This window comes from Nyctereutes procyonoides, unplaced genomic scaffold (genome assembly GCF_905146905.1).
Source record: "Nyctereutes procyonoides isolate TBG_1078 unplaced genomic scaffold, NYPRO_anot_genome, whole genome shotgun sequence".
In the NCBI taxonomy this organism is placed as follows: Eukaryota; Metazoa; Chordata; class Mammalia; order Carnivora; family Canidae; genus Nyctereutes; species Nyctereutes procyonoides.
Window position 1 is genome coordinate 26187885 of NW_026575024.1, and position 18495 is coordinate 26206379.

At 38.9% G+C, this 18495-nt stretch overlaps 1 protein-coding gene across 1 annotated transcript in view; it reads right to left on the minus strand.

Annotated features, from left to right (window-relative positions):
• The window catches only part of ASXL1 (ASXL transcriptional regulator 1), an 80410-nt gene that overhangs the window by 55973 nt on the left and 5942 nt on the right, over window positions 1-18495 (minus strand). The window contains exons 2-4 of the mRNA XM_055304412.1: window positions 17845-17927; window positions 16854-16856; window positions 15403-15511 (exon numbers count right to left, since the gene is read on the minus strand). Coding sequence (XP_055160387.1) covers window positions 15403-15511; window positions 16854-16856; window positions 17845-17927 — 195 coding nt within the window. The remainder of the gene's footprint in view (window positions 1-15402; window positions 15512-16853; window positions 16857-17844; window positions 17928-18495) is intronic.

Here is an 18495-nt window from a genome sequence, read left to right on the forward strand (position 1 = left end):
TAACCGAACTTACCCTCTCACTATAAACAACTAAGAAACTGGACAGAACACATGAAACAAGTGTGTTTCAGTGTTTTCAGTGTTAGAAAACAGGCACTCAAGACTGATGCTTGGGCAGCCCCAGTGGCGCAGCGGTTTGGCGCCGCCTGCAGCCTGGCGTGTGATCCTAGAGACCCGGGATCTAGTCCCACATCGGGCTCCCTGCATGGAGCCTGCTTCTCCCTCTGCCTGTGTCTCTGCCTCTCTCTCTCTCTATGAATAAATAAATAAAATCTTAAAAAAAAAAAGACTGATGCTTAAGAGAAGAAAAACAAACTGTGTCCTACAACTGACCTGGCTTTCTGCCTGCAAGTACAATGCAGACAACAGGGAAGAATGGGGGAATCCCACGCAGAGCAGAGCAGTTTTCCAGAACTGAGACAGAGATCAAAGTCCTGGGAGGCTAAGGTGGCTGAAAGCTGTGCAGCAGAATTAGACAGGAGGAAGCTAAGTAGGAAGACTTCAGAAATCTGCATATGTATAGGCTGAAACTCCACAGGCAGGCCAATGAATAACTCATTCCCAGAGCAGAAAGCCTAGGGACAGAGACTTAACAGCCAGCCAGACGGGAGGGACATTGCTAAACATCTGAGGCATTTATAGTAGAGACCCCAGTGGGGAAATACCTTAGTCATAGAGTTAAACTACCCTTATAAAAGCTAAACCTGCCTTGACAAAGCTTAAAAATAAGCCCCCAAGAGAGTAACCTAACCTCCCCTCAAAATAAAGCCCCACAATCTTGAAAGATAAATTGTGGCATCCAAAATGTAAATTTCATTGTTCAGCATCCAAACAAAACCTCTTATATATGCCAGTAAGCAGTAAAATGTGACTAATAAGCAGGAGAACAGTCAGTCAAGAGCAACAGACGGAGAAACAACAGAGGAGATGGGATTAAGAGACAAAGACTTAAAACAGCTACTATTAAAAGCATGTAATATGACTGAGGATTAAAGGAGACAACATGAGGAGAAAATAGATGTGAAAAAAGAAACAAATGGAATTCCTAAAGATAAAAAATAGTGTATCTAATGAAAATTTCACTGCCTGAGATTAACAGCAAGTTAGTGCAGTAGAAAAGGCCAGTAGCAACAGAAGGTATCTAAAATGAAGCACAAAGGAAAAAGACTGGAAAAATTAACAGAGCCTGAGTGATCTGTGGGACAATATAAGGTTGTCAAACAGGACAACAGGAAAAAAAAAAAAACCTGAAGAATTCATGGTTACAAATATTTCATATTTGATCCACAAATCTGAGTTCACCATGTCACATGACAATCAAATTGCCAAAACTTAGGATACAGAGAAGAATTTTCAGAGAAGAATCTTAAAGCCTTCAAAAGAAAAGAGGAATAAATATAAGAACTGCCACAACTTTGTCAGAAACTATGCAAACCAAAAGATAAAGAATGGGTATCTTTAAAATGCTAAAAGGAGGGGATCCCTGGGTGGTGCAGCGGTTTGGTGCCTGCCTTTGTACCCAGGGCGCGATCCTGGAGACCCGGGATCGAATCCCACGTCAGGCTCCCAGTGCATGGAGCCTGCTTCTCCCTCTGCCTATGTCTCTGCCTCTCTCTCTCTCCCTCTCTCTCTTAAATAAAAATTTAAAAAAAATGCTGAAAGGAAAAAAACAAAACTAAAACCTTTAAACCTAGAAATTGGTATCGAGCTAAAATATCCTCTAAGGCAAAATCAAAACTGTCAAACAAAGAAAAGCTACGAAAACTTGTCTCTGCACTACAAGTGCTAAAGGTTCTTCTAGAGGATGAAAATGGCAAATGGAAACAGTAAAAGGATGGAAAAATATAATATACAATAACTAATTTTGAAATAGTTGGATCACCTATATCAATACTAAAGTAGATTTCAGGAAAAAAAAACTGCCAAGGGAAAAAAAGAAATCTTAAGAATAAAAAAAAACTTAAATGTAGGAGCAGCATCTGGGTGGCTCAATCAGTTAAGCATCTGCCTTTGGCTCAGGTCATGATCCCAGAGTTCTGAGATCAAGCCCCACATCGGGCTCCCCACTCAGCAGGAAGTCTGCTTCTCCCTCTGCCCCTCCCCTGTTCATACTCATGCACTCTCTCTCTCTCAAATAAATAAAACCTTAAAAAAAAACAAAACTAAAAACTAAAATAAGATGGTATAGCCACTTTGGAAAATGGCTGTTTCTTGGAAAAGTTAAACAGAAATTACAATTCTACTCCAAGGTATCTACCCAAGAAAAATGAAAATGTCCACCGAAAGACTTGTATGCAAACATTCATAGCATTACTCTTAATAGTCACAAGGAGTAAACAATCCAAACATCCATCAACTGAAAAATGGATAAGCAAAATGTGGTAGATCTACACAATGGGACTTTTTCAGCAATAGAAAAGAATGACCCATTGATATACATTACAAGATGGCTAAATCTCAAATACTTCATACAAAGTAAAGGAAGCCAGACTCAAAAGGCTACATAATGTATGACCCCATTTATATGACATTCTGGAAAAGGCAGAACTGCAAGGATAGAAAAACAAATCAATGGTTCCCAGGAGCTGGGGTGGAGAGGAGCTGCCTATAAAACGACATAAGGAAAGTTTCTGGGGTGATGGTACTGCTCTAAATGCTAATTATGGCATAATTTTGTCAAAATCCAGAAGACTAAAACCTAAAAAGGGTGATTTTACTGTATGTGAAAGTAAAGCTGAATTTTTGGGGGAAAGAGAAGCATAACACCAACATTTACTGGAGCAACTGCATTCAAGCCACTATAGCATATCTTTAAATACCCCAATAAAATGTCAAAACAAATGTGAACTAAAAAAATCAAATGGGGACACCCAGGTGACTCAGTCAGTTAAGCGTCTGCCTTCTGCTCAGGCTACAATCCCAGGGTCCTGGGATAGAGCCCCGCCTTGGGCTCCCTGCTCTACCTCTGCCTCTGTTCCTTGGCCCTTGCTTGTGTATGCTCTAATAAATAAATAATCCTAAATTTAAAAAAATCAAATGAACTTTTAAAAAGCCTCACAGAACTGTACATTAGTACATCAAAACAGGTAAATTCTACTGTATGTAAATTATGCCACAATTTAAGAACAGGAAAAAAAAAAGCACAAAATGCTATCTTACATCCACAATACTCAGGCTGTGAAGCAACAGGAATTCTCATACACTGTGGAAGGAGTATACATTCATAGGATCACTTTGAAAAACAGCTGTATTTCCTGTAATGATGATCAGGTGCAAAACCTACTGGTTGGTCTCATTCTCAGCAACATATGTACCCTAGAGAAGCTACTCAACACATGTATCAGGAGACACGTACAGAAATACTCAATGCAGCCTTGTTTGTTAGAGATAACTAGAAACAACCCAAATATGCACCAAAAGGAAAATGGACAAATAAATCAAGGCATATTTATACCATAAGACAGTACATAGCAGAAAGCATGATCTATGTCAATTAAATGCACCAGCACATTTCAAGCTCAGAAATGGTAAGCAAAAGCAGCAACTCAGGGAAAAATACAGGATTCCATTCACATAAAGATTATTTTTAAAAATGCATGTTCAGCAATACATACCTGTGGGCAAACCTAGAAACAAAAGCAAGGAAATGAGGATTATGTAAATCAGAATACTGGTTATCTTCAGCAGGGAGAGAAAGGGATATGCTCAGAGACTTCAAAGAGTGTAAAGAGTGTTCTGTTCCTGAGCTGGCTGGTGAATGGGAGCATGCAGTTTATTTTTCAGCTACTCTTTAACACAAACTTTGTATATACTCTCTTTTGTGTAAATTATATACTTCACAATAAAAAAAAAGCAAAAACAACACATTCTGAAAATAAAATACATCATGCCCAGTAGATTTTATATGCCATATATATTCTACTAGCAGAACAAATCTGTCTAAAAATAATGCAGAGAATCGAGCAGGAAACCACCACAGCATGTTTTAATATCAAAACAGAATAAGGTTTGAAATAAAAAGATTACAGATATATCAATTATGAATAAAGATGTAAAAATTTCAAATAAATGATTCATACTAAACCCAGCAATGTATGTATAAAAAGAGTATCATGTTGAAGTGACATTTATCCTAGGAATACAAGGATGTTTGAGCACTGGAAAAAAAATTATTGATGACATAATTCACTATATTATCAAATTAAAAGAAATAAACTATGATACATTTACTCACACAAAGTTATTGAATGAGAAACTGTAACCAAAATTAAAAACCCCTTCCCTAGGCAGTTTATGTTCTAGTCAAAGGAGACAGACAATAGCAATAAGTATACAGCAAATGATACAGAGAATATCAGAAAGTTATAAATACCAAAAAGAAAAAGGGAAGGCAGAGAAGGGGGGAGTGCTAAGGAATGTGGAGGGGTTCAGGTGCAATCTAAGACTTGAAGGTGGTATGGGAGCAAACCACACAGGTACTTGGGGGAAAGCATGGCAGACAGCTAAAATAGCAAGGACAAAAGCCCTCAGCATGTTTAAGGGCCACTGAGGAGGTTGCTGTGTTTATCCAGCAAAGTGAACCTGGGGAAGAGTAAGAAAAAAAGCAAGGAGAATAAGGGCGGAAGCAAGTCTCCTCAGGGCCCTGCAAGCAACTCTAAGGATTTTGGCCTTCACCCTAAGTGAAGGAAGGGGAAGAAGCGGATGAACACTAGATGGTTTTGAGCAGAGAAATGACATGATCTGACATTAAAAATAAGATCTTCCTGGGGGATCCCTGGGTGGCGCAGCGGTTTGGCGCCTGCCTTTGGCCCAGGGCACGATCCTGGAGACCCGGGATCGAGTCCCACGTCGGGCTCCCAGTGCATGGAGTCTGCTTCTCCCTCTGCCTGTGTCTCTGCCTCTCTCTCTATCATAAATAAATAAAAATTAAAAAAAAAAATCTTCCTGGGATGCCTCGGTGGCTCAGCCGTTGAACAACTGCCTTTGGCTCAGGGCGTGTTCCTGGAATCCTGGGATCAAGTCCCACATTGGGCTCCCTGCATGGAGCCTGCTTCTCCCTCTGCCTGTGTCTCTACCTCTCTCTGTTTCTCTCATGAATAAATGAATAAAATCTTAAAAACAAAAAAAGATCTTCCTGAATAAATAAAATCTTTAAAAATAAATAAATAAATAAATAAGATCAAGATCTTCCTGAGCAACTGGGTGGCTCAGTCGGTTAAGCGTCGAAACCTTGATCTGGGCTCAGGTCTTGATCTGATAGTCCTGAGTTCAAGCCCCATAATGGGCTCCACACTAGGCATGGAGTCTACTTTAAAAAAAAAAAAAAAAAAAAACCTTCCCGGTTCCAGTGCTGAGGAGAGTGGCAAGAGTGGAAGCAAGGAGACCAGTCAGGAAGTTACTATGATAATCCAGGAGAAAGGAGAAAGATGATGGTGGTTGAAACCAGGAAGGTGGCCCAGGGTAGGGGGTAAAATGGATGTATTCTAAAAGTTAAGCGAACAGGATTTATTGATGATTACACATGCCATGAGAACAAAAGAAAGCAGTCAAAGACAACTCCAAGGTTTCTAACCTAAGCAACTTAAAATACGGAACTTCCCCTAATTGATAAAGGCAAGCCAAGGGTGAAAGAGGTTTGAGAGGGAAAATCAAGAGACTGATTTTGTATATGTGCTGCCAAAGCGAGCACAAGAGATTGGTTTTATATATGTTAATTTTGATATGCCGTTACTATCCAAATAAAGATACTGAATAGACAATTGAATAGATACAGATTTCGATGTTCAGGGAAAAATATCTTGGATGGAGATAAAATTTGGAAGTTGTCAGTGACAAACAGAGAAGCAAAGGAGACAAGTTACCAAAACAAAGGAAGATGAAAACTAAGTGTTGGAGAGGGAGGTACTGAAAAGAACCAAGTGGATTTATCCCCTAAATTTCAGAAAGGCTAAGAATTTAAACCAGGTACCATGGCAGACAAGGCTGAGGTATGGAATTGAGAATATGGGGACTGTTAAAAGTCTGCATTAGGAGGACACAGACATCCTTACTCCAGCACCATGCATTTAAGCAACAACCACTCCCACTGCTGCAGGAGACTAGTGAAGCCACAAAAACACCATGCACTGAATTGCCCACTAGTATTTAAAAGCCTGACTCTTAAATAAACAACAGTCCCTCAACCAAGATCATTAGACATTTGAGTAAGGCACACCAGGGTGAAAAATGACCCACACTAAAGTATATACTCACGGAAAAGGTTCTAAAAGCTTTCAGAGACAGCAGTAGAAAAAAAGGGGTGGGGGGCACATACAGAAGATCTCCTGATCAAAATGGCACTGCATTTCAAAAGCAACACTCGACTTTTTTTCTTTTGAGAAAAACCTTACATTTTGGAGACTTAAATACTTTACTTTATGGAAAGGGGGTGCCAGTAAACATTCCATACTATACATTTCAACTTTGATACTAAAAATTATTATCCTGAACTAATTCAACTATTTGTCAAAGAGAACAGCCACCAGCTAAGAAGTAACAATCTCCTTCTATGGGTTTTCCACTATATTTTATCCAACAAACTTCTTTTTTAAAGAATTTATTTATTTATTCATGAGAGACACAATGAGAGAGGCAGAGACATAGGCAGAGGGAGAAGCAGGCTCCTTGCAGGGAGCCCGATGTGGGACTCGATCCCCAGAACCCAGGATCATGCCCTGAGCCAAAGGCAGACACTTAACCAGTGAGTCATCCAGGCATCCCTATCCAAGATTTATTGAGCACCTCCTATGATAGTTGCTAAGGATACAGCTAAGGACAAAATAATAGTGATTCTCTACCCCAACCTCTAGTCAGGAAAGACACATCAAACAATCACCTAAGTAATTATATAATCATAAACTCATAAGTGATCAGAAGTAAAGTTCGGAGCACACAGAAAAATTCAATTTAGCGATAAAGTTCCCATGGTACAGACATTTAAATTGAGACCTGTAACCAGGGAAAAGCAGAAGAGAATTCCAAAGGGAAGACCCTAAAACTCAAAAGAGCTTCAGGAATTCAAAGAACAGAAAGAAGGGCAGTGTGGCTGGGCAAGGTTCAGTTTTTGGTAAATGCTATAGAAAACCTTTGACAGACACTAAACAGAAATGTGTCATGGTCATATTATATTAAAATAAAAAAAAAATCCCTCTGGCTGTTGTTTGGATTTCCAAGGAGCACAGTGGATGCTGAGAGGGCAAAAGTGAAAGCAAGGGGCCCAGGCAAGAGCTGTTTCGGTATCCAGCATATGAGGGTAACTTAGACTAAGGTGGTTGCAACAGGAATGGAGACCCAAAAAAAGTGAAAGTTAGAAGTCAAAGGAGAACTGTCCAGAGTTACCTAACCCAAGAAAAACTGGCATGCAGAGTCAAAGACTAAAACAGAAGGGATTAGCTGACACATAAAGGGACACATGTAAAAGCCCATCTAATACAAGTGAATCAAAAAAGCATCTCCCAGAACAGAACAGACATCTTTTTTGCTCCCATCCCTTTCCTGCCTCGTGATGCACACAGAATTTTTTTTTAATTTTATTTATTTATTCATGAGAGACACAGAGAGAAAGAGAGGCAGAGACACAGGCAGAGGGAGAAGTAGGCTCCATGCAGGGAGCCCGACATGGACTCGATCCCAGGTCTCCAAGATCATGCCCTGGGCTGAAGGTGGCGCTAAACCACTGAGCCACCTGGGCTGCCCCATGCACACAGAATTTTAAAACGCCCTCCCCCACATTTAAGAACCACCTCATTTAATGTCAAAACTTCAAATCTCCTCAAGCCTGTCCTCCACATGTTGAATACAAATCTCTCAACCAAAAATGTGACTTGGTCCCATTTACTTAAACTCTTTCAGGTTGCTTCCCGGTTATTATAAGAGTAGGAGATATATTTATGTTTCAAAAAGTCCAATGTGACAGGTATGATGCCTGTCTGGAATACTGTTAGCACTCAAACATCAGTTTCCAGCTATCCTTCTAGATTTAGCTAAGCTATAAGCAGCAGCAACTTTCTTAGACTAAACAAGTTCTTCAAATAACTCTCTCAAAAAAGTCTGATCTGAAGGACTGAAAAGAGATCATACTCACAGTTTTCATACTGGCTGACCCAAAGAAAAGTGTGTTTTTTCAAATAGTCCCAAAGAAGCCTGGAACATGTACAATCTCCTCATTTTCCTAGAACCCTGGTACCTTAACATCACACTTTAAAAATGTACTTTTTGTTTTAAAAATACACATCACTTTAGCAACCCTGAGATTATCATCCTGCCCACCCCCCTGAACGACCACAAAATCATTCTGGCAGTGCTTTCAAAACCTCTGATACCTGACCTTTACCACACTTCATTATTAGAGGGCTTTGAACTTCAGGAAGTAGAAGGACAAAAGGCAGCTCATCTCTAAGACATAAAACCAGAGTCTAACCAAAGCTCTAAGAACAATCAAGTTCTCTCTTCTCCCTGAGCTGGCTGGAAATCCTGTCAAACAACAGAATACCGCCTTTTCCACAGGCAGATCCAGACATCCCTTAGGAATTATTCAAACAAATAAGGAGCTTTTTACCAAGTGAGGGGTCAAAGCCTCCAACAAAACCAAAGTGCTACTACTATTAACAAGAGCAAATGGTACTGTTCTACTAACTGGGCCTTCTGTGCAGACCTCCTACAGTTCAGAGTGGAGCACTGCTTGCAATAAAATGGTCTGCCTCCAGCAAATACCAAATGCATCACAAAAGAACAAGAAAGAAAAATATCCCTTGCTGACTTACTTTTCACACAAAATAGTCTAGATGCTAGAATGGGAGCACAATAAGGATAGTTACTGAATTTTTACTCTAGAAGGTTTTCAACAGAGTTCCATGGTCTAGGAAAGATCCTGGAGTGCTTGGGGCAGGGGGTGGGGACAGTAGAACCTACAAGAGATGGAGAAAGTGGGCCCTTCTGCTTGTTTCAACCAGAGCAGTTTCACAGTCATATTTGTATTTTGGAGCTCCATTTCATGACAAAAAAGGATTTTACACCTCAAGTGTTTAAATGACCAATCTATTTCAACTCCTGGGCGTTAGACACAAATAAGTATAAATGGAGATATTCATGAAGACATGAGGTACTATGCTGGAACCCAGGCCTTGACTCATAACCAGTCCAATGCTCTTCCTACTACCATAAATCACTTATTCTAGCATAGAAACTAACACCTATGATCAGAAATGCCAATATAATTAAGGCAAGGTGCAGAAATTCAACCAGCCATAACTAAAGAGTCACATCTAAGGACATGAAAAGCTACTTTGCTTAACTATAAAGATTTTCACTAAAGAGAATAAAATTGACATTTTGAGGAATATCAAAGAACTCACAAGATGCTTCAAAAGATGAAATGACCAAAGGTCATAAAATCTGTAGAAAAACTCTTTATTCTAAATTAGCATAGCAAAAAGAAATTAAATTCAAAAGATGGGGGGGGGGCCCTGGGTTCTAGTCCCAACTTGGCCACATGCACCTGTCACTCAGATGTATAATCACAGATGAATCATTTAATCTGTTAAAAGCTCAGTTATCTATCTGCAAAATGAAAATGAACTGGATGATTTGAGAGCCCTTCCCACACTAAAATTCTAATATTCCAACCACTTAAAAGATCATGTATTTGATAAGGCTAACAGACTATGGAAGACATTATCTTAAAATGTCACTACCATTTTAAATGAAAGCAGAAATTCTTTTTTCTAACAAGATGATCAAAGTTCAAAACACTAAAAAGAGTAATAATATCGTATCTAAAACATACCTAAAATGTTTAAACTGGGCAGCCCGTGTGGCTCAGAGGTTTAGCGCCGCCTTCCACCCAGGATCAAGTCCGTCAGGCTCCCTGCATGGAGCGTGCTATCCCTCTGCCTGTGTCTCTGCCTCTCTCTCTGTGTCTCTCATGAATAAATAATATAACATTTTTTAAAAAATAAAAAAGATGTTTAAACTGTTTAAGGCTCAGTTTCTGCCTTTAGCAATTAAAAGGAACCAGATTATGGCTGCACACAAGGAAAGATTTATTTCTAGTGTCAGCAGATTCTTTCACAGATTTATGTAGAACTGTTCTAATGAGGGCAAGGGGGAAAAAAAGGGTTCTTAGAAGTTGACTTGCTGAGCAGAAGAAAAAATAACCCCAAATATGCATATTCTATAATAAAACTGATATAAAAGAAAGGTGAATTACAAGGAGAACTTATTAGCTAAGATTTTGATGATACCATCATCTACTTTTCATTCAGCCAATTCTAAGTACCTATTACATGGCAGACATAGTAGACATAGTGAAAACAAAGTCCCTGCACTCAAACACTAGTGTGGAGAGACTAACCACCACCAAGTAATTTCTGATACTGATAGGCTAACAACCACCAAGTAATAAAACCCTCCTAATGTTGTAGAATTAGATGGGTAGAAATATCTTCCCTGGGGGCACCTGTGTGGCTCAGTGGTTGAGCGTCTGCCTTCAACTCAGGCTTTGATCTTGGAGTCCTGGGATCCAGTCCTACATCAGGCTCCCCATGGGGAGCCTGCTTCTCCCTCTGCCTATGTCTCTGCCCCTCTCTGTCTCTCATGAATAAATAAATAAAATCTATTTTAAAAAAACAACAAAAAACCCACAAACCTTCTCTGAAAAGATACTTTTGGATTAAGAACCAAATGACAAGAAGTTATCATAGAGTTTTCTAGGCAGAGAGGCTAGCAAGCACAAGGGCTCTATGGCAGACACAAGTCAGGGATGCTTGAGAAACAAAGTGAAGACCAGGGTGGCTTTAGTATAATGACTAAGGGCAGAGTGCTAGGAGAGCAGATCAGAGGTAGGCAAGGGCCGGACATGATAATGGTATGATAGGATTTGCATTTTTAAAAGACCACCCTACTTGCTGAACACGTATCAAAAATCAAAATCTTGGGGTGCCTGGGTGGCCCAGTTGGTTAAGCATCTGCCTTCTGCTCAGACCATGATCTCAGAGGCCTGGGATCCAGCCCTACATTGGGCTCTCTGCTCAGCAGGGAGACTGCTTGTCCCTCTACCTCTGCACTCTCAAATAAATCAATAAAATATTTTTTAAAAATCAAAATATTCTCTGATACTGCCTTTCAAATGATAGACACCATGATTTTACTGTATCTATTTCCTTTGTTCTTCTCAGTATTTAACAGTAACATAAATACCTTTGAAATTGCTTTAAGTGTAGAGTTGTAGGTATTTTAATTACAGTTAAATAACATTGTAGAACTGTAATAATTATCTCTCTCTCTTCCTCCATTTGCTTTTTTCCTTACAGTTATCTGCAAACTGTGGATTTTACTGGATGGATACCTCAAGTATAGTCCTCTATTTCTTTTACAAAAAAAAAATGATTTTCATACTTTTATAAAAACATTCTATATAATAAAAAGATCCAATGGGACTTGTTAAATGGGTTAAAAGACCCTGAAGGCTGAGCCCTATATCATACATGAGGTATAATAAAGTGCAAATAGCCATAAGTAACGTAAGTGACATCAATGGGAGAACCATTCCACAATAAAAATGAACAATGTTCACATGAATGCAGTTGTGCCTGATAGTGAGTGCTGCAAAGACCAATGCAGGCTAAACTCACCAGTAACACAACCACCAAGTCACAAAAGCATAGTAGTCCAGCATCAAAGTCCTAAAAATGTAGAACACTACAAAGAAGCTCAGAGTGACTTTGTAAGAATGGGAAATCCCAAGTGTAAAAAAATGGTACGGGGGGGGGATCCCTGGGTGGCTCAGCGGTTTGGCGCCTGCCTTTGGCCCCGGGCGCGATCCTGGAGTCCTGGGATCGAGTCCTACATCGGGCTCCCGGCATGGAGCCTGCTTCTCCCTCTGCCTCTCTCTCTCTCTCTCTGTGTGTCTACCATAAATAAATAAATATATATTTTTAAAATGGTACGAATCCTACCTCTAACCAGACAATGATGGACACTGACAGCTGACTTCAGGAAAGGCTTAAGGAAAGCAATTCAAATCAAGAATTTGAAGCATGGATAGATTTCATCTATCCCATCCATCCTTGAGGACTAGCTCTGGCGACTTTTGCAAGTATCTATACATCAAGTGTCAAATGTACCATCACATTACCCAGAACAACTTTTTATCAGAGAAGGAATCCTGTGGCATGCCCCAAAAGACTCCAGCTTATCAGTAAACCTTTGGTAATCATAGATAAGGCCACACAAATGTATCCAGAACTGAAAAAAATTCCTGTTTTCAACTAGCAAAATCACATGGATAAATAGAATTCTGACCTTGATGGCCCACTAGAAGAGATTTCCAATCAGGGAGCAGAAAAACTATAAGCCATTCTGCACATGCTTTTTCTTAACCCATGAGAGATAACTTAGGCAAAGAAAATGCCACAGGATTTCAGAGGTGTCACTAGCATCTTCCAAAGAAAAAAAATAAGAAATGTAATTAAATACCTTGTACCTTCCTGGCCCTTCTTACAAGCAACACCCAGACCAAACTACCACTATGCCATACATCCCATGGCAAGGGATGTATACTTTCATCTTTCATGGCTCTGTGCTACCACCTGAAAGAGTGGACATGATCTAGCAGTGCAAACAGAAAGAAGTCTGGAAACAACCAAGATTTCTACACTTTATTAATCCTTTAAAAATGTATTTAATTTCACAAAACAAACAACCTGAACTGTTCAAAAATATCAATGCCATAAAAGAGAAAACAAGGCAAGGGAACTGTTCTACATTAACAAAGATTAAAGAGACATGACAACCAAATGAAATGCACGATTCTTTTTTATTTAAATTCAGTTTAGTTAACATATAGTGTATCATTAGTTCAGGGATAGAATTTAGTGATTCATCAGTTGCATATAACACCCAGTGCTCATTACATCACGTGCCCTCTTTTAAAAAAAAAAAGGTTTTATTTATTTGAGAGAGCAAGAGTGAGTGAGCAAGACAGAGAGAGCGTGCACGAACGAGGAGAGGGGCAGGAGAAGCAGACTTCCTGATGAGCAGGGAGCCCAACATGGGGTTCCATCCCAGGACTTCACCTGAGCCAAAGGCAGATGCTTAACTGAACTACTCAGGCACCCCTTAAGAGTCCTCCTTAATGTCCATCACCCAATTACCCCACCCCCCCCAACCCACTTCCCCTCCAGCAACCCTCGTTTGTTTCCTAGAGTTAAAAGTCCATTTTAACTTGTCTCCCTGTTTTTATTTTTGAAATGCAAGATTCTTGACTGGATGCTGGACTGGAAAAATAAGCTATAAAGAATATTTGTGTAACTAGAGACAATCTGAATATAGGCTATATAGTATACACTACAGTAACAATGTTAATTTTCTTGAATGTGATAATGAAATTATGTTTATGTAGGATATGTACTTTTTTTTATTACGATTTTATTTATTTATTCATGAGAGATACAGAGAGAGGCAGAGACAAAGGCAGAGGGAGAAGTAGGCTCCCCCATGGGGGAGCCTGATGCAGGACTCGATCCCATGATCCCGGGATCATGCCCTTAGGCAAAGGCAGATGCTCAACTGCTGAGCCACCCAGGCGCCCCAATGTACCTGTTCTCAAAATATATATTCTAAAGTATTTAGGGGTGAAGTACCAGTTCTGGTTAACACTTTCAAATGGTTCTGAGGGAAAAAAAGGTATGCATATGTAGAGAGAGAGAGAGCAAATTGAGGCCATTATAAAGACAAATGAAACTCAGTTCCTACCCTCAAGGTGTTCACAGAAAAAGGTATTTCTCCTCCCACTTAAAACAGAAATATGCCACATATACCATCAACATATTTTAATATACATAATACATACAATTTTATACAACTATGTACCCATTATATTATATATAGCAATGTATAATGTGTAATAAAAAAAGGCATTAACAAGCAATTGACAATAAAAGAACCTAAAGAAATATCAAAAAGGCTACCATTTATTAAGGACTGACTCTGTGTTAAGGATGCATACACCACCATAAAGAAAAGTTAAATTTGTGCCAGGTTATAAAGCTAGGTTTTGAACTCAAGGCTCTGTTTCTCCCCAAGGCACAGTTCCTAACATTACATTATGCAGCCTCCTAACAAAAGAAGTTCAAAATATTAGAAATAAAAATACAGAAAACAGCACAGACATCTGAATATAAGATACATTTCAAGTATACATAAACATCAAGTTTTAGGACTACAGGTTATATCATTGGTATCTGCTCAAGTATTTAATATTGAATTAAAGAAAATAAGGCTATCAAGAAAATAAAACCAGAAAGGAAAAGTTTGTGTATAGACTACCAAAATTTATAAGCACATTATGATCAGTAAAAGGGTCGGCATCAAATTTTCAGTTTCCTCATCAACAGGTCATCTTATGTCTAAATCAGGTCAGCAAACTACAGCTCAAGCCAAATGTGGCCCTATCACTGTCTTTGTAAATAAAGCTTTATTGTAACACAACCTTGCTCATTCATTTATTAATTATCTATGCCTGCCTTCTTGCTACAATGGCAGAGGTGAACAATTAGCTCCACAAAACCTAAAATATTTATCTGGCCCTTTATAGAAAGTTTGCCAACCCCTGGTTTAAACAATAGCCATTGGGGCAGCCCTGGTGGCTCAGGGGTTTAGCGCCACCTTCAGCCCAGGGTGGGATCCTGGAGACCCGGGATCCAGTCCCATGTCAGGCTCCCTGCATGGAGCGGAGCCTGCTTCTCCCTCTGCCTGTGTCTCTGCCTCTCTCTCTCTCTCCCTCTCTCTGTCTCTCAAGCATAAATAAATAAAATCTTTAAAAAAATAAAAAATAAACGATAGCCATTTATATCACACATAGTAGAAAAATAATTAGCCTGTTCACTTCAGCTCTATTTAAGCTTTACTAGAACTTTAACTGATTTAAGTTCTCTTCCTTTGTAATTAGTGTCACTTAGAAAAAGTTAATGAGCTTTTGAATTTCCACAAGGATGTTCACATGTCAGTTATATTCCTTAGAGTAGATCTTATTTTAGTTGCCAGGTAATTTATCTTTCACGATACTATTACAAACAAAATTCTAATTAAAACACATTTGCAGTTACCCCCACACATATTTATTCCTCTACTACATATGATCTGCAAAAACATAAACAAAGAAAAGATTAATACAGACAAAAAAGCTGATATGACTAACGAATTCCTAACACCCTATTCAACCTAGAACATCTCGTAGTGCCATTTAGGACCAACAGCATCAGCATCACCTGCCTGCTTATTAGAAATACAAATTCATAGGCCTCATCTGAGACCTACCAGGTGACTCCTACACTAAAGTTTAAGAACAGCATTGGTATTACTTACCTTGAGTGTGAACAAGCTGATTCGGCCTGGCAGTTTATAAAATAGCCCCTCTCCTCCTCTTGAATTAGAATGTAGCATGGCATTGAGACATGCAAGAGGGGATGTCCCGCTATAAAAACATACAAGGATGGAAAAGGGTTATATAAATCTATATGCCCGCTTATTCAAAGATCCAACTCAAAAAAAAAAAAAAAAAAAAGATCCAACTCATTCTTAAATCAAGAAAAGAGCAAGAAATACAACAGAAAAGAGCCCATGACAACAATACTACTTTGAAAGTAGTGCAGAGCAACAAATGAAATCCTCATCAATCACACTCAGGTAGGACATGGTATGTGATTCCCTTGTTCTGAACCTGGCACTTTCTTAGTGCCTTTTGGCCATATCAACCAAGTTCTCAAGGGATTTAAAAACGTACACAGTAACTGTTCAAGTTCAGGGAGTTTTAAAAAAAAACCCAGTACCAACATTTTTATTACATTAAAAAAATTAAATTTTAATAATAATTAAAAACAAAACTCTCTCCTAGCCTCTGAATTGTGACCTGCATATGTATCAAGCTGAGAACCGCTACATAACATTACAACACAAAAACCAGAGAAGCAATGGTGCGGTCCCAAAAACACAAGCATGCCTTTTCATCTCCAGTTAAACATTTTCTAATAAGCACACAAAAGTATTTCATTTGCTTTTTCCCTGTTGGGAAGGGGAGAGGATGGGTTTTATTCTACATCTACCCAGGAGCAATCACTTAAACTTAAAAAGAGGTCAGTCAAATGGCTCTGGTACCCAAGAATGAAAAAAAAAAGATGGATCATTAAGATATTTCACACTCCCTGCTACAATAGTTGGTTGCAAAACAATGATAACTCATTGAGTTAGAGGCTATTTACTTAATCTTAATATAGAACAGCTGTCAAAAACACAGACAAATGTCCATTATTAACTGAGTTTGGCACTAGCATATTAGTGCTAGGATTCACCTATGCACTTTCCTCTTCCCTCTCTCCAGTATGCTAAAAATACATACATATCTTAGTAAAGCCTCTTAAGATCTTTCAGAACCAGAGGCCTTAATTTATGCAATGTTAAAAATAAATTCTGAGTCTAAAAAAGCTATTAAAAAAAAAAAAACCTATTACTTATTCTGCTTTGGAACACAGTGGATGCTAAAAAAATTTTCACCAAGAACCAATCTCTACAAGAAACCTTGTGCAGAATCTGGAGTATCAAGTGGGTGTGCTAACATCTCTGCTACAAAGGGTAACGGCATACTGGCAGAGTCCTTCAGCAGAACGGTGTGACTCCTACACACTATACCTCTGTCTACAAATTACAGAGCTGCTCACTCATCACGAACTACCATGACTGCTTCATTAATTCCTATAAGAGCAAGAAGCAGAAACAAGTTAAAGTTCTCAATTTCATCTGTCCCAAAGGGACTAATTTACCTTCTATAGGTACAGTGGTCCAACAGCAGTGCAGACAGCAGCATGAGGAGAAACAGCCCATAAAAACAAAAATAAAGCACAATTATAACACTACACAGTGCATAAGTACTATTTAAATGAATGTGATCTACACAATTCTGATCTTCCCTCCCCACAAACTGTCAATTTGAGAATGTTTGAACTGATGACTGGAAAGTGAGGATCTTTTGACCCCAAGAGGTCAATTTCAAGCAGCTATAGCTTAACCAGAAAAAAATATATGCTGTTTTTTCTGAGTCCCAAGAAGAGAGACTGTGTTGTGCCTTCCTCCTTCATTTAAATTAAAAAAAGGGGGGGGGTGGGGTGAGAGTGAAGAGAGAAAAGAATTAAACATAGCCACTGATTTTCATGCCTCTAATTCCTTTTGTTTCTAACTTGTTGCTTCTCTAGGAAAACTACATCATAGGAGGATAAAACCAAGGTCACACTAAAATTTAGTATATTCCCATGATGAATGGCTAGAATCAGTAGGGAGGAAAAAAAAAAGGCCAGTGGTGTTATGGTGATAAGATCACCCTTCTTTTGATCTTAAAGAACTTCAGGGATACAAAAAGGACAGAAAGCTAGAGAAAGAAGGGAAGTTTTAAATAAGATAAAGCCTACCAGTCTGCCCCTTCTCTACTACTAAAATGTGCAAAAAAGAGTTGAGAAGAAAACATGTGGATTCCTGACACAGAAACACACTCCAGGTCAAGACTGAAGGGAGAGTAAGAATAGGGTAAGTCATTGCATCTCTAATGAAAACCAACAGATGTTTACCTACTCCCTCCCTCCACTCAGGAACACACACTTGGGAAATGGTTCTACACCATACCAGAGGAGAGAGTGAGACAGAGAAACAGGGAGAGAGAGATGGAGAAGGCATGTGTGGACTTAATCACGTCACCAAATATCTGCAGAAAGACACATGGCCTATGAAACTCTCATGTTGAATAACAAGAACAATACAAACCTCATTTCCTTTAGTCCTTCTGCTTCTATGACCTGCAGAATCTGTTTTGGTGTCATTGGAGCATCTGAGTAGTTTTCTAGTACCTGAAGAAATATAAATGTTCTGATTTTAGTGTGTAATTGCCATTTATACTCATCAGCCTATGTCCTGGGCTACAGTTCTGCTGTGAGATATCACTGCTGACAATTTAGTTTTCCCACGGTTAACACTGCTTCAGAAACCAAATTACATATATATCTAAGATGCTGCTAAAGTGACCGAAATTAATGTAAATATTCTAGTTTTTAATTCTAAAAACACACATCTTAGCATATGTGCTAAGGGTAGGGCCTTAGCAACCCTGGTTACTGCTTAACTTCATGTTGTTCACGCGACTAAACCACAGACTAAAGCTAGAAAATAATGACAAAACAGAAATGCATTCAGATTTTTTTTCTGATTAGTACCCATATTTTTAAGCGATAGTTTCTGCCACTTTGTTGTGAAATCCTGGTGTTAACTGCCACAGTACATTTTGCCATTTGGCAACATGATGCTCTGATTCTGTAGGACTAGTGTAGGCAAAGCAATGAGAAAAAGAGAACACCTCATTTATGTTAGCATCATCTCTAACAAAGTCATGGCAGCAATTTCTTAGTGAGCAACTGCAGC